The following is a 16,042-nucleotide window of genomic DNA, read 5'->3' as shown; positions in this document are numbered from 1 at the left end:
ATCTGGAAATTCCTGATTGAAAATGTGAAGGTCCTTCATATCCTTATCAGTGAAAGTAGTTTTTGTTGCCTCCCAGTTAGCATTTTCTTTTTTGAATAACTGAGTCACTTCGCCTAAAGTAATTTCGTCCTCATCAATCAACAAAAAAGAACATATAATTTCACTATGTCCATTTTCATCAACAGTGAGTACAACGACATTCTCAGGTTATTGAGTTTGTAGGTGCCATCGCATATTAATATTTCCGGAAAGTACTTGAACATTTGTTTCATTGTCTTACTTTGGTAGTAAATTGCTCTTAGATTTTTGTCGCCATTTCGGAAAATTTTTACTGAGTCTCCTTCTTGAATAAGTTTCGGGATAATCTCTTCGAGTTTGTGTTTAATAGTGCTTTAGCAATTGACTTTATATTTCTTTCAGGGTTACGATTTTGTTTGTTTTTGACATAATATAGTTTTGTGCGTCTTTCGAATTGGCTTTCATTTGCATAAGATGCACCATTTCTTCTTTGTCGCTTGGATCCAGTTTGCAATTTCTAGCCATAAATTTGTAAGAGGATTCTTCAAGTCTGTGATTATGCATTTCTGTAATGCATAACTGATGATTATCGTTAATACTTATTTTTATACTAGCTGGACAATTATCTTGCATCGTTTTGTGTCTTCTTTAATTTACTCTTAAAATGTTTACCTCTTTTGGCACATGCATAATCAATTTTATAATATTGCACGTCATCACTACAGTTAGCGGCCTGTTTCTTCTTTCCTTCGGAAATTGTTACACTAATTCTTTTGTAAAAATATATATAATTCATGTCTTCGTAATTTTTTAAAGTTAGCGCCACTCTTCGTAAGTTTCGAAAGTTTTTCCGACTGTTAACATATTGTAACTTTATTATCTTGTTATAGAAAAGATGTGCAGTACTTGTAAAAATTATTAAACTCGATCTGGAATGTCTGGAGTTTGAAGGTACGTTGGGAACATTTGTGGCGGCTAAAGTTTGAAGTTATGCTTATATCTGCAAAGCTATGATTGGACTTATGTTAGTACACGTAATTACTGAATGATACTGATATACATACACGTACCTTTTATCTATTTGATGATGGTCACTAAATATTTAACGAAATCAAACTGAAAAATAGGCACAGTCAGAATCATTCGTGTGTGGGCGTACAATTGTGTGTACGAATAGCGCTGTAGTTATTCGTACACACTGGATGTATGAATAGCTCTTGTACTATTCGTACATACTGTGTGTACGAATAGTCACTCCGTAAAAAAAATGTATATCCACTGTATATCTAGCGGTCTGTATATAAAACTTGCACCGATTTAAGTAAAAGATTCTGTTCATTTTTGCAGAATCTAAACTTTTAGCACAAAAGAGACAGTCTTAGAGAAATTCTTTTAAAAAAACTCAAAATTTTAAAATGTTTCAATAACTTACAAAGCAAATTAGACAAATTTAGTAACTTGATAAGTAGTATAAACAGGGGTGAAGAAAGTGTGACAAATATGAATGCGGCAGAATACTTTCTGCAACTGATTAAAAGATCAAACTATGTTGGTCCATAAACTAAAAATTACGACTGTACAAGCTGTTCCGTTTTAAACTTACATTCTCTTAATGAGTGTGGGTCATACATTTTTACATACTTGGAGATGCAACATATGGCAGACTGAGATTGCATACATTCAGTATTTAGATCTCTAATTAAATAGAAAGTTATCTTCAATAATTCTTATTTTTGAAGAATGTATGTTCGTTTTAGATAAAAACGTTTCTGTTGCATTATTTATTTATAGATCAATTATAAGCAACAATGTGACTAATAATTATCAATACATCAAACATAACTGATAAGTGATAAGTTTCAAAGAGATAAAAATACGGATCGGGCAATTAAAAAACATATAAAGATGATCTACTTTACGAAAAGTATTGTGTTTGTATGTATTGTCACATTTTTACCGTTGTTTTTTTAATTAAATGTCGTCAATTAATCCAAAATCTTTTTTAAGTGTTTTTTAGAAACTTATCTATCTATTAATAAATTTAGTTCAACGATCTATATCTATATATAGATATTAATACAAATTTCACATGCATAATGAATGACAAACACCACATCAAAGTGACCACATGAATTAAGAATAAGATGAACAAGAATCTTGAGATCCGGTTAATTATTTACTTATTTTTACAGTGCAGTTTTTACACTGAACTTTACATAAATTTAAGTTGTAAGTTTTTCAATAGTTTGACTTGCTGCAGAATAAATTCTCTAGTTTCAACAGGTAAATAACCTTTTTTTATTAGGCGATATTTTTTATTATACACCTTTCCGGCAGAACAACAGTTAATACTAATCACTAATTTTCTTCGGGTATTTACATTTTTAAAGCACACCCAAAATATATATACACAGACCGCATGGAACTGAGTGTGCTTTTAAACGAACATTAATTGAATAACTTTTGGGATGACTGTATAAACCTTGTCGTAGGTGTGAAAGTTAATGTTTATAGGTGCAATTAACACTAATCATAACATTACTGTGTTCCAGAATTACAGAAAATAAAAGCAACAGTTTCTGAAGTAACGATTTATTCAGTAATTTTTGAGATGATGTCATCAACTGGGGGAAATGAATAAATTAATTTTAATTAATTTTCGATAATCCCTAGATTACTGGTATATCATACTAACATTCCAAAATGTCAGTTATGAAAGTTCTGAGATAGAATAATGCCATTTTAATGGACTTTGAATGAGTTTGGCCTGTCTATAATTTAAACAATGTTCAAAATGGTCACATAAACGGACACAATCAGTTAAACAAGTCCCGTTTCTTGCGGAAACTATAAAACTTGAATTTCATTTCTTTGCTATGATAAAACAATAAGTTAAAATATAAAGATAGAAGGGTTCTTGAACTACTGGCAAAAAAGCCATTTGTATGCTTCGAGTGCGATTTTCTTAATACAACTTTGTGATGACGTAATCAGTTTTTGAATAGGTAGGTAGTGTAATATTAATAGCAACATTATGTTACCAACAGTTTAAGAAAATGATGTTTGATTTAATCAATGAAATAAATTGCCTCATTCATAAATTTTTTGAAATTGATTAACTTTTGTGAGATACCTGTACAAACAATTCAAAAAAAGCCATACTTGTCCAGAACATTTCAAATAAGATTGAATTTGCAAACCTTTGACATAAAATTTTGTAAGAAATGAACAGATTAATTCTGATTTGTGATAGCTTACGATCGGGAAACAAAAATCTGAAGACCAAAATATCCACTCCTAAGTAATATTGTAACAAAGATCATAATATTAAAGACTGAACTGCCATTAATAGCCACAGTAACCGAATTGGAATCGTAATCGCCGAAAGAAGAAAGGCAAAAAGTATGTTTTTAGTTTTTTCGTTGCTTGGTTGGCTTTCGTATAATGGAGTGCGCCAGGAATAAAATCTGACTGCCCTGTGTTTCGAGATATTATTTTCAATTTGACTGAAATCTAAGCTACAAATTTAGTGGTACGTCGAACAAAGCAGACAAACATCGACTCCTACTTGATATCATCTTTAATTACCGCACATTACTTTCACTGTTGTTAATTTTTTGTAGCTGTTTAAAATTATCTACAGAACTATTAATAATGACGAATGAAAACCAGGTTGTCTTGAAAAATTTTCCAAAGTACTATTTCAAATGGTAGGTAAAAATTTTCAGATACTTGATTGTTTTTTTAACGTTTAGCATTTCTTTTGCCTCCTTTACATTTTTTTTTATGTTGAAAGACTTGTCAACGCTGAAGGTGATGGGACTGATTTAAAAGTCCGCACATGTAAGATAAGATAAGATTAAATGAAAATATGTGTGGACTGTTAAAATACCGGTAAAAAACCATACAGTGGGTAAATCACACCCCCGCAGCCCCTGCACCACAGAGGGCGGAGTCCGCAAAGGCACCGACAATGTCAAATATACTTAAAGCAGAATGAAAATAACCAAGGGGAAAAATGTATTATCAGTACAAAATTAACTTCAATTGTTTATGTTTATTACCCCTGCTTTTCATTCATCTATGAGAACTTGCATTGCTTATCTTGTCCAGTTTTTTACTTCCCGAGCGTAAGCGACGAAAGTATTGTAATCAAGTTCATCGGACGAATGGCCACTATTATATTTTCTCGACGTTTCATGACCCCTAGAGTACGAAAAAAGTAGTTTCCCGTTTCCGTCTGTCTGGTGTCTGTGTCCATTTTTATTAGACACGTAATCTCCGAAAGTGCAGGACCGATTGTCAAATTTTGTATATATATTAGAAATATCACGTAGATGGTTAAATGCTAACCAAAATTTAGCTAATCAGCTCCACCAACAATTTGATTACGTCATTTCAAAGAATTCCACGTTTATTTGATTTAACTGTCACACAGCAACATAGTCCTAAAAGTGTGGTGTATGAATCCGAGTTTTTCCTTAACCGTTTAAATTTTTGCAAAATTTACCATCTTACCATTAGCGCAAGGCATCTCGGTCGTTGTCTAGTGATTAGGAGTCAGGAATGCGGACTGGACGTCGCGTGTTCGAATTCAAATTGCCCCTTCGTTTTTTGTTCTTTTTTTTTCTCTTGCATTGTGTATTATCTTTGTTTATGACGTCATAACAAATTTTTTATTGATGAAATTACCCCACTTTCTCGAAAAGGTGAGAATAGGCCCCACTTTATTTAAAAATCTAAATCTTCTCGGGGACGCCAAATGCCTTTTTTAAGAATGTGAAACCTTCTTGGGGATCCCAATTGTCTTTTTTAACAATGAAAAGCCTTCTCGGGGGCACCAAATGTCTTTTTTTAAAAATGTAAAAACTTCTCGGGGGCCTAAAATGGCTTTTTAAGAATATTAAATCTTCTCGGGGGTTCCAAATGTCTTTTTTTAAAATGTATACCCTTCTCGGGGCCCCCAATGTTTTTTTTTTAATGTGAAACCTTTTCGGGGGCCCCAAATGTCTTTTTTAAGGATGTGAAACCATTCTCGGGGGTCCCAACTGTCTTTTTTTAATGTGAAACCTTCTCGGGGTCTCCAAATGTCTTTTTTAGGAATGTGAAACCTTCTCGGGGGGTCCCAACTGTTTTTTTTTTAATGTGAAACCTTCTCGGGGGCCCCAAATCTCTTTTTTAAGAATGTGAAACCATTCTCGGGGGTCCCAACTGTCTTTTTTTAACGTGAAACCTTCTCGGTGTCTCCAAATGTCTTTTTTAGGAATGTGAAACTTTCTCGGGGGTCTCAACTGTCTTTTTTAAGAATGTAAAACCTTCTCGGGGGGTCCCAACTGTTTTTTTTTTAATGTGAAACCTTCCTGGGGGGGTCCCAACTGTTTTTTTTTAATGAGACACCTTCTCGGGGGCCCCAAATCTCTTTTTTAAGAAAGTGAAACCCTTCCCGAGGGGTCCCAACTCAACTGTCTTTTTTTAAGAATGTGAAACCTTCTCGGGGTCTCCAAATGTCTTTTTTAAGAATGTAAAACCTTTTCTGGGGTCCCAACTGTTTTTTTTTTAACGTGAAACCTTCTCGGGGGGCCCAAATCTCTTTTTTAAGAATGTGAAACCTAAAACCCTTCCCGAGGGGTCCCAACTGTCTTTTTTTAAGAATATGAAAGCTTCTCGGGACTCCCAACTGTCTTTTTTTAAGAAGGTGAAACTTAATTTTTTTCTATTACACTGTGACTACTTCCTTCTATATTGTTTTTGCTTCATAGAAAGTATCACGAAAAAGTAAAATTCCGCAAAGTCTAATTTTATAATTTTTCAGAAAAGCAAAATTTGTTGGGCTGTACTTCAGAAGCGAGAAGTTCTGTCGAAATAACTTTCGGCCAATTTTTTTTATAATACAGAACAACTTCTTCGAAAATTTATAAAATTTGATTTTGGGAATTTTTTTATGATGACCCCTATAAGTTAAGATAAAGATATACTAAACTCACTTGACATACACTTTGTAAAATTTTATGACTTAAGCGGCTTAAGCCAAACCACCTTTATAAGTCAAACTGGCTGTTGTAAGCTTTATGGACCCGAACCGCAAGGATTATTACTGTCCATTCGTTACCATAATGGAGCTGTAATGTTTTACTAGGTATATGTGAACTGAGTTAAGTTATACAACAGCCAGTTTGACTTGTAAGGGTGGTTTGGCTTAAGCCGCTTAAGTCATAAAAGTTTTACAAGGTGTATGTCAAGTGAGTTTATTATATGTGTGTAGTAAGGGTAGTAAGCCATTCGCATGTCAAGTGAATTTTTCTATTACATACAAAATTCTGTGATGACGTCATCAACATTCCAGCAAGGACGCGTAGGTACTTCAATTTGGATACGTGGAGTGTAATACTACCAATAACAGTGCATTTTCTGAAAAATTGGGTGGGTCATTTTTTATTAAATCAATAAAATAAATTGCCTCTTTTGATAAATTTTTTTTAGTCATTCTGCATAAGCAATTCTAAATAAGCTGTCACTCACGACAATCGCACACATCAATATCAAAGAAAACAATGAGTTGTTAACGGCTTCTCTGCTATCAAGGACTAGATTTTGCATCGACACATGTGCATTTTTCCAAGAAACCATAAACTCAGAACGGGAAGCTCAGACCACCGACGACCGCAATAATTATTTACGTTTGTTACTGCTCGATTCATAATTTGACTAATTTTTTTAATCTAAAACATTTTTCTTAGAATTTTGTAATTATAAAAAAGTGAGTTCTTAATAATAATAACAAAATGGTCTAAGGTTATTTCTACCCCCTGAAGTACAGTTCAACAATTTCAACCTTTTCCAAAAATTACAAAATTAAAATAACCTTTATAATTTACAGTAATATGTATGATCTCTGCACGCTTTATTCCTTGACTATTGCAATAGTATGCAATAGAAAACCGTATTATGTGTTTAAAGAACAAGACAGATTAGATAATAAAAATTAAATAAAAATAATCAAAACCAAGATAGAATCACAAACCACAAGTACAAGAGTATATTATTTCATAAAATTTGAAAACATGAAACTAGCAATTCGTCCCTTACGATTGGGAAGTAAAAAAAAATATGACCCATGAGTCAATCAAAGCAGCGACCTTCGCATTTTACGATACAACCACCCATTTTACCATACGTCAGTGATCTCATACTGGTTTAAAATGTGATGCAAAATCAAGGTAGATTCATAAACCTCAAGTATAGGATCATGTTATTTTACAATATCTAAATGGTGTTTAAAAAAAACAACACACAGACGACAAAATAGACGGAAACGGGAGACTTACTTTTTCGTACTCTAGAGGTCTTGAGAAAGCAGCCAGAAGGCCGATGGACCATTGTAATAGTACAATACTTGCTCGGGAAGTAAAAAGGTTGTAAAATGATCAGAATCAGGCAAATTACAAACGGGTTGTCAAGTGAAAAGTAGCTAAATTTTGCTAGATGTACCCGATGCGGTACAAAAACCTATCGAAGACACGATTTTGTAGCGTCTGCAGGCAACGAAACTCGATCAATTAATACCCTTAAGTATCTTTTCATCCTTTATGGCTTCAAAATATAGATTCCAGGTTAATTTTACGCAAGTTGGGTAAATTACAACTCAATATATTGTTTGCACTGTTTACAAATTACATTGTACATCAAACAAAACAATCGAAGTATGGAAAATAGTAAATATCCATAGACCTATACAGGGATATTTATTAAATCGAAAATAAATCTCACTTAAACAAAGTTAAGAATATCTCAAATAAACAAATAAATTGTCAGAATTGAGCAAAATTTTGTGGAATATGATTAGGTTTTAAATTACCAAATTTGTAGCAGGAGCTGACTTAGTGATTCGCAAATGTGATTGTTATATGTACCCTTGACTTAGTATAAAAAGAAAAGCCGACTTTATAATGTAGCGTAACGACCACACTTGGAGTGCATATATTTAACTATTGTCACACACACGGCTGTTGCGTCATTAAAAACTCCTTAGAAGAATAATTCTGCAGTATGTGCCATTCCCAAAGTTTCACTTCTATTCGAGTGCATTCATTTAGTAATTAGAAATCATTAATATTCGTTGACTAAAAAATGAAAACTTAATTTAATGAAAGTCAAAACAGTTTTAGTTTCTTTTAATTTAAATTTTGGTTGTTTATTATATTTCGCACCTTTCATAAACGTCAAGAAATTCTGTTGTTTCAATTCAACTTGTCCAGATCACCTGTCTCCAATAATTACCTTTTTTCAAACTAAGCTGATTCTCCCCTCCCGCTTGGAAATCGTACAAAGCCACGAACAGCTGCGGATCGTCCTCCTCCTGTGCCAAAAGGTTTTCCTTGGACGTCCATCTGTTCGCGGTTTCGAGCGACATCGGTGTTGACGGTGCGCCAGAACCGGACGAGCCCGACAAAGTGCCCATCCCACCGGATCCCAGCGTGTTGGTACTGAGAGATCCCGGAGGTTCCGTTTCAGGTAGGCTGGGTATATGCGGAAGAGGTCTACTTTGCAGCAGCGCCTCTGCAAGCAAAAGAACAAAATTAAAAAATTCGAAAAATGCGCGATAACGATAATCGCAACACCTACGTCCCATTAAAATCTCCCGTTCGACCTTAAAACAATGCAACAATTATTGTTTTCACGATCGTACAATGTTATCAGCGTAACCCAGATGTGGTCGGTCTGCCATGTAAAATGGCGATAATTGGTTGACTTATTCGCGGCGAACGATTAGGATAATGGCGGAAACCGTGGCAAAACGGATCGTTTCCGTAAAACTGTACAGAAAGAAAAGATTGTGTTGCATGAAAGTGGCTACTGTCTAATTGTTTCGATGTAATACGAGTGCATAGTGATCATGTAAAGGTCAGCGAGGCAAGTGTCACGTTTCCGTGTTGTAGAATACATGTCAAAACTAAATATTAAATTACCACGACCCTGGACTGAAAATATCCAGGAAAGCTTTTAGGGCTGCGTTGTTTCATGAATAAATTAGAGCCTTTTGCTTCCTACTTTACCTATAAGCCAAAAAGAGAATTACAGAAGGGACGTTGTAATTTTATTAAACAGTTTTTAACTCGCTATGCACTTTTTAACACTGAAGGCCTTAATTTCATCATCGTGCTAGGAAAAAAATGAAAAGCACCGCTGCACTCTTTACAACGGTGTATGCTTCACGATGTAATTCTACAAATCCATTACAAGTGACCTGAATCTAAACTCAATCGGTAAATACCGCGAATATGTTTAATACTTTGTAACATATGTGACATAAAATCATTGAATTTTTAACATATACCCATTGCATCATATTAAACTATATCATGTGTTCATTGTTGTGTCAAATGTGTGCTAGTCGAATCAACAGAGCTTGAAATCATTTACCACCCCCGTATTTTCTCGATTTATGACCCGGTTCTATGTGGTATTCATCGCAACAATGATTCTAAGTGAACCGGATAGTGATGGATGAGCTTCTTTACCAACTTCTGAGCTTGTACGTAACCGCAGGTGCGTTTTGAAAAGGATGTTCAATTTTGCATGAAATAATCTATGGTTACATTAACATTAACGACTTATAACTGCAGGTAAAAGTTACTGATCATCTTTTATTACTCCTCTTTTCGTAATCAATTTCTCTTTATAAAGGTTCCATTTGCAATTTAAATCAATTTTGTATGCATTGGTATGATATTTAAATTGATTTTTTTTAACATTTGTTGGTTCAAGACAACTCTCCAAACGATTGCATTTTTTTTTAATGTTGCTTATAGCAAAATCACAGCATCTATTGTTCCACAACATACACAAAAAGTCCCTGCCCTTGACAATGCGGAACAAACTGCTGACCAAAACACTTTTTCCAAACAAACTTATTTCATAATCACTTTAAAAGATTGCTAGTTCTGACATGAATGGTGAATTGATTTTGATACACACGACTTTTATACGTGAATCTGATGGATCGGGAAAAGAGTAGACGCTTCCACAACCACTCCTGGTCTTTCTACATCTTCATTTATTGCTATGAAAAATTAGATGTTTAAAAAAGCAGCGTAGTTACAACTTTCACTACACCAGTTAAACAATTTCAAATTTATTCCTTAAATGTAAACCAAGTTAACAAATTTAATTTAGGTATTTGCATTAACATTAACTTCTGAATTCTCTTATCCAACATGTTTTATAATTTACAGTATTTACCATTTGTGCCCAAACGAGACATTTTTGCAAATAAATCGCACGAATTTAAACTGGATATTTTAATGAATCGAAAAACTTTCGTATCTTTCACACGAAAGTGAAAGTAATTAGAATTCGGTTATCTCTAGCTAATTATTTATACAAGATTTAAAATTTGAATGAGAGTAAAATTTAATTTTTTTCTTAATTTTTTTAATTAAATGGTGACATAATAGTTACATCGTTAGGATTCGCAAGCTATAAATTTGTCGTTACGTTACTGGAAAACCACTAATATGTGGACTGCTTTCTTTTTACACGATCTTTGATAATAACAATCACGTCTACGTTTTGCCAACATTGTCACTGGTAAAAATGGTTTGTTGTTTTTTTTTTAATCACAACATTTATTAATATTAATAACAATTTATCCATTACCACTTACGCTAATTACTTTCCCAAAGTTAATGAAACGTTCCTGTGGTGTTCAACCAAGTTTCTCTACTATTCGTTAAACGACGAACGGTTTATCGATTTTCCTTGTGAATAAAGAACAACTCGGTCGTTTTCCTTAAAAAGGCCGTTACTTTTCTGTTTACGAATATCTAAATAAAATTAAGTTGTTTCAATCCATTGACCACGCGATAAATATTGTAGCTTCGCAACATACACAATGGCCAACTTCATCTGTAAGCGCTTCATGACTATCCCGATTAAAAATACTAATAAATCCACTGCAGCACCCCCATGTTCTCGACGAGTCATTCATATTTCCAAGACGAAATAATGTGAAACAGCGACATAACTCAAAGCAATAATTAATTAACGCACAGAAACAGTTAGACCCCACAAGTACCACCATGAAGTAAAACCATATCCCCTTTAAGCGCTGTTAAGTGTTATCCGCTCAATACAATTTTTCAGCCTACACTTCCTTTTAGTAAAACGCAAATATGTAATTTATTATTTGGAATCCACTTATGGGACAAAATTTCGTGATCCCATCTACTTACGACACGTGACTATAAAGTTTCAAATTTTTTATTGTTAATTTCAACATTACAAGACTTCAAGAAACATCATTTATGAACAGTATTCGTAGCTCCAGAATTGATGCAAGAAAATTCTGGATGACGGACTTCCAAACATTCTCTACTACCATTTGTAATGAACATTTGAAGAAACATACGACAAGAATGGGATGTCATATCCATCTGTGTAGTTGAAGTTGTGAAATTATGAACGTTGAGAACATGACTTCTGGTAGGTTTAGTTGTTATTTCACCGAGATCGATGTGGATGGAAGTAAAAGTTCGAGAACTGTGCTCGGCATGTGTGAAAATGGTTCTAACTTCTTGTTGCTATGTGGGTGTTCCTTTTGATATTGTAGCATTAATTATGATGATTTTCAAAAAGTCTCAGCAGCAGTTATTTGATCCATGCAAATGTCGTAAATAACTCGCGAAGTCGGGAAAAATATGTTATCAATAGGTGCTTAACTCGACTTTTTGTGTTTAAACATCAAAAGAATTCGACTATTAAGCACGTACAGATATGGTTGCCCAGAATAATCGGCGGCACATAAAAATATGCATTCGTGTTAAAAGAAAATGAACTTTGAGATATTTTGTCACTCTAAAACTAAGGAAAGGACTAATTATTATTATTGATTTTTTATTGAATGGGGAAAATATTTGTTTGGAATTATTTCAATTTCTCAAAAATAACTTGATAATACTGACTACAACTTTGTCGGAAATTAATTTCGAAATGTCAGTAATTAAAAATTGATTTGCTGAAAATTTAAACACACTCATTAATAATACAATGACACTTATATTGGCAGAGTCAGGATATTTATGTATATTTCCGAAAAAAAAAAAAGGAAATATACAGATTACGTCTTAAATATGACCTGATAAAACGTATTTTTTAAAAATACAAACATTCAAGAAAAATGTGATTTACAGTGAAATTTTAATGAATAAAACAGAATTTTAACTGCAATAGATGCCGAATGCAGACTCCATGACCAATTCGATATGATTCATCTACGGATTTTTGTAGGAATTAGGAAATCGATTCGTTTTTACCAATTGACAACACGGCCGCGAATTATCTCGTATAAAATGCACTGCTAATGAGTTTGCTACGGTTTTTTGATGTTACAATGGTTAGGTTTACAAACGAAAATAACATTTCAACAAAAATTAAATATAACAAAGATACTGGTCCGTATTATTTTCCTTTGATTAATATTTACAGACACTCGTTACATTTTTTCTCTTTATCTGATAGATGCTTTTATCGTATTATGTCACTCATTCTAACCAAAATTTTAGATAATGAATGACTTGACGAAACTAGAAACGAGACTTAAATAAATCTTTATGCGATTCCTTGAGGACCATACACTAAATTTAGTTTCAACAGTATAGAATGTTCTGTTTTTAAGGCACAACACGTAACTTAGTAAGTTTAGATACAAAAAGAGGTTTATTTTTAAAAAATGGTTGAACTTTATTTCGACAGAACTTCCATCGCCCATGATCCCATGAAGTACAGTTAATTAAAGCCGCTTTTTTAAAAAATTATAAAATTTGATTTGCCGTGAGGGCGCAAATTCCGAAAATGTGGACAATATAAAGTATATTATGCCAGATAACCAACGAGAATAATATATTCTTAGTAATTACATGCTCAACTTCAAGGGTTTATGTATATACTTCGAAGAAATTCAACTATAATCAAATCACGTTCATATTACAAGCATCAGCGAGCCCATGTATTTGTGTTAAATTTGATTGATTTTATATCCTTGAAACAGAGGAGAGGACTTATTAATTAAGCTACAATGTAGCAAAACGGTCCGAAGGGATTTTGGACTCTTTTAAGACAAGAAAAAATAGAGCAAGATGAAGTTATGGAAAACAAGGTGTTCTATTTAAAAAAAACTGAAACAACTAAATTTGAAAATTGTAACGTTTTCGATTTTTTAATAAATGAAGAATATTAGGCAGTGATTTAATTGATACCACAAGAAAGCGTACCTGATTATTATCTTTTCATAAAATATTGCAATAAAGATTTAAAAAAATTGGAATAATGTGGCAATCTATAAAACAGGCTGTTATAAATACAAACATACATTCAACAAAAATAAAAAAGTATTTTTCCACATACCTTTGGTTTTAACTCATCTCATTACATTAGTTATTTCTGAGGAGACACATACAGCAAAACATTCTATAATTTTTTTCACAACCGCACATGCACAAAAAGTTATGGTGGGTCTTATGTCTATTAAACTATCTATGAAAGTCTTTCATTTTGCCATAAACACTTTTGTTATAAATAATTTTTCACTACAATTTTATCGTCGTAAGACAGAGGACAATTTTTTATTATATTATATATTATATATTCAACCGAATTCATTGTTTTTATTTATTTCACTCGCGCAGGATGAAAATGAACTCCCGTAGTTGAGTTACTGCTGGCGGTCACTGTTTCAATGTGACCCAACTCCAGCCAAATACGGCGGTCAGGGGCGTGGTTTCAAAGGCGGCGAAGTAAACAAAAAGTCTAAATGAGTCATGATTTGGACTCCGCTTTTATTGAGGCCTTATGAACGATATATCCAAGATGTAAGTTTTGATACATTTGATACAAATGGGGCGGTATAAAAAAATAGTTTTGATATTTATGACACAAACTTCTGGATAATTGTTTGGATACTGAAAATTAATAAAGTAATAAAAATAAAAGGGTTTACCAAATCTTTTTTTAATACAATATATTTATTATTTTATTAAACATAACGTTATTCATGTTCAAAACTGCAAAAATTACTACATTCTTTGAATTTTTTATTTTAGTTTTCTCATTCATCAAAATGGTAAAAAAATGCTAAAAATAAAATAAATACCTCACGAGTGCACGCACAGTTATACACAGGGGTACATTATTATTACACTACAGCTTACTACATGACGTCATCAATTTTTGAAAAGGGAGAAGAGATCAATTTTGGCTAGTACCATGTAATTTTTTAAATTTGTGCTCTAGTTGACCATAATGCGTACGTTAGCAATGCGACTGAAATGACTAACGTAAGCGTCATGGCCAATTAGAGTAGAAATTTAAAAAATCACCCGATATTTTACCATTTTCCCGAGAATGTTTAGAACATTTCCAACCGACAAACGCCGAACGGAAACGTCAAACCTTCAAATCAGACAATGATCGTAACGGCTCTATTGCAATGCATACTTAATAACTTTGGCTTCCGTTCATAACAGATTGAATCCGAAAAAAATTGGCGTCATGTTACAATCAAACAAATTCATGAGGGGATCGAACTTGCGACCTTCACGTTATAGCACAACCAAATGAGAGAATAGCGAATGTTATACAGTTTTGATTTCTTTTTGTAAAAACCTGAATGTCGAAGTTAAAAAATCAAGGCGAATTCATAAACCACACGTACAGGAGTTCGGTATTCTCAAAAATTTAAACAGCATTTGCCAGGCAAAATTTTTGGTTAGATCATAAAATTGCTGGTGGTCAAACACGTTTTAGTTAAGCTTTTACAATTTACGCATTTCTAAAATACCTATAAAACTTGAGAACAAGATCTAACGACAGATGATAGAATGATAACATACGGAAACGGGAGACATATATTTTTTCATACTATAGGGGCCATGAAATTTTCGCAAATTATATACCCTCAAAGCAAACAAAGGGTGGGTGGGTGTGACTAGTATTTGTAAAGAAAAGACTGATTTTGGCCAATGACATACCCACTATGAAAACGCACGGCGGGTGGGTGGGGCTAGTATTTGTAAAGATAGGACTGATTTTGGCCAATGATATACCCACCATGAAAACTGTGGGCGGATGGGTGGGGCTAGTACTTCCTAAGATACGACTAATTTTAGCAAATCATATACCTTTAAAACAAATAAAGGGTGGGTGGGTGGGGCTAGTATTTGTAAAAAGAAGACTGATTTTGGCCAATGACATACCCACCATGAAAACGGAGGGCGGGTGGGTGGGGCTAGTACTCCCTAAGATACGACTGACTTTGACAAATGGCATACCATCTAAGAAAATAAAAGGGGGGTGGACTGGGCTAGTACTTGCTAAGATGACATACAGTAATACGATAATTTCTCTATTGTAAATGTATTTTCAAATCATGGGCGCTCGAAGTTTAGATCTATCAAATCAAATAAAACAATGAATCGTAAATTGGTTACCTAAATATTTATAAAATTATTTAATTACTGCAAAATGAAAATTATCGCTACAAAATGGTTGAAAATTAAGCATAGCCATTTTGATTATGAAGTTACCTTTGGATACACTTCATATCTACAAAATCCACTACATACACTCACATACAGGGTACAGGGTTGCTAAAAAGTAGGGACGCACCTGAATATCTCGGGAACGATTAGATGGATCTTCTTGAACGATATAACGAAACTGGTAATGTTAGAAATCGTCAAAGGACCGGAAAACCAACCAAAAATCCAAAAACTTCAGTAACGAAATCAATCAAACGAAATCGAATTTTGGGAAATTAATCGCACACAGACCAGAATAAAAAAAAAACACAGACTAAAGTTGTATCTACGGTTCTTTGAGTAACATACCCTAAAATTATATTTTGAACATACAAAGTAAATACGTACGTAGCGGAGCTTTCAAAGCGCTCCGCTAGTACCCTTTCGAGGGCGCTGTCCTCGGCAGCGCCGATATCAACCCCACCAAGCTCACCCCCACTGGAACGCACCCC

General features: G+C 33.6%; 1 protein-coding gene across 5 annotated transcripts in view; it reads right to left on the bottom strand.

Annotated features, from left to right (window-relative positions):
• LOC135128011 (tyrosine-protein kinase Abl) overlaps nucleotides 1–16,042 on the bottom strand; it is a 111,829-nt gene that overhangs the window by 43,805 nt on the left and 51,982 nt on the right. For 4 of the 5 annotated variants that reach the window (XM_064054789.1, XM_064054791.1, XM_064054790.1 and 1 more), the window contains exon 2: nucleotides 8,296–8,574. The exons of the other annotated variant lie outside the window; for it this stretch is intronic. In XM_064054789.1, coding sequence (XP_063910859.1) covers nucleotides 8,296–8,574 — 279 coding nt within the window. The remainder of the gene's footprint in view (nucleotides 1–8,295; nucleotides 8,575–16,042) is intronic. 5 annotated transcript variants of the gene reach the window in all.

The sequence above is a fragment of the Zophobas morio genome, unplaced genomic scaffold, assembly GCF_036711695.1.
Source record: "Zophobas morio isolate AGI-343-1 ecotype UQ-CSIRO unplaced genomic scaffold, CSIRO_AGI_Zmor_V1 ptg000012l, whole genome shotgun sequence".
In the NCBI taxonomy this organism is placed as follows: Eukaryota; Metazoa; Arthropoda; class Insecta; order Coleoptera; family Tenebrionidae; genus Zophobas; species Zophobas morio.
The sequence above is the reverse complement of the archived record's forward strand: the minus strand, read 5'-3'. Positions and strand labels throughout refer to the sequence as shown.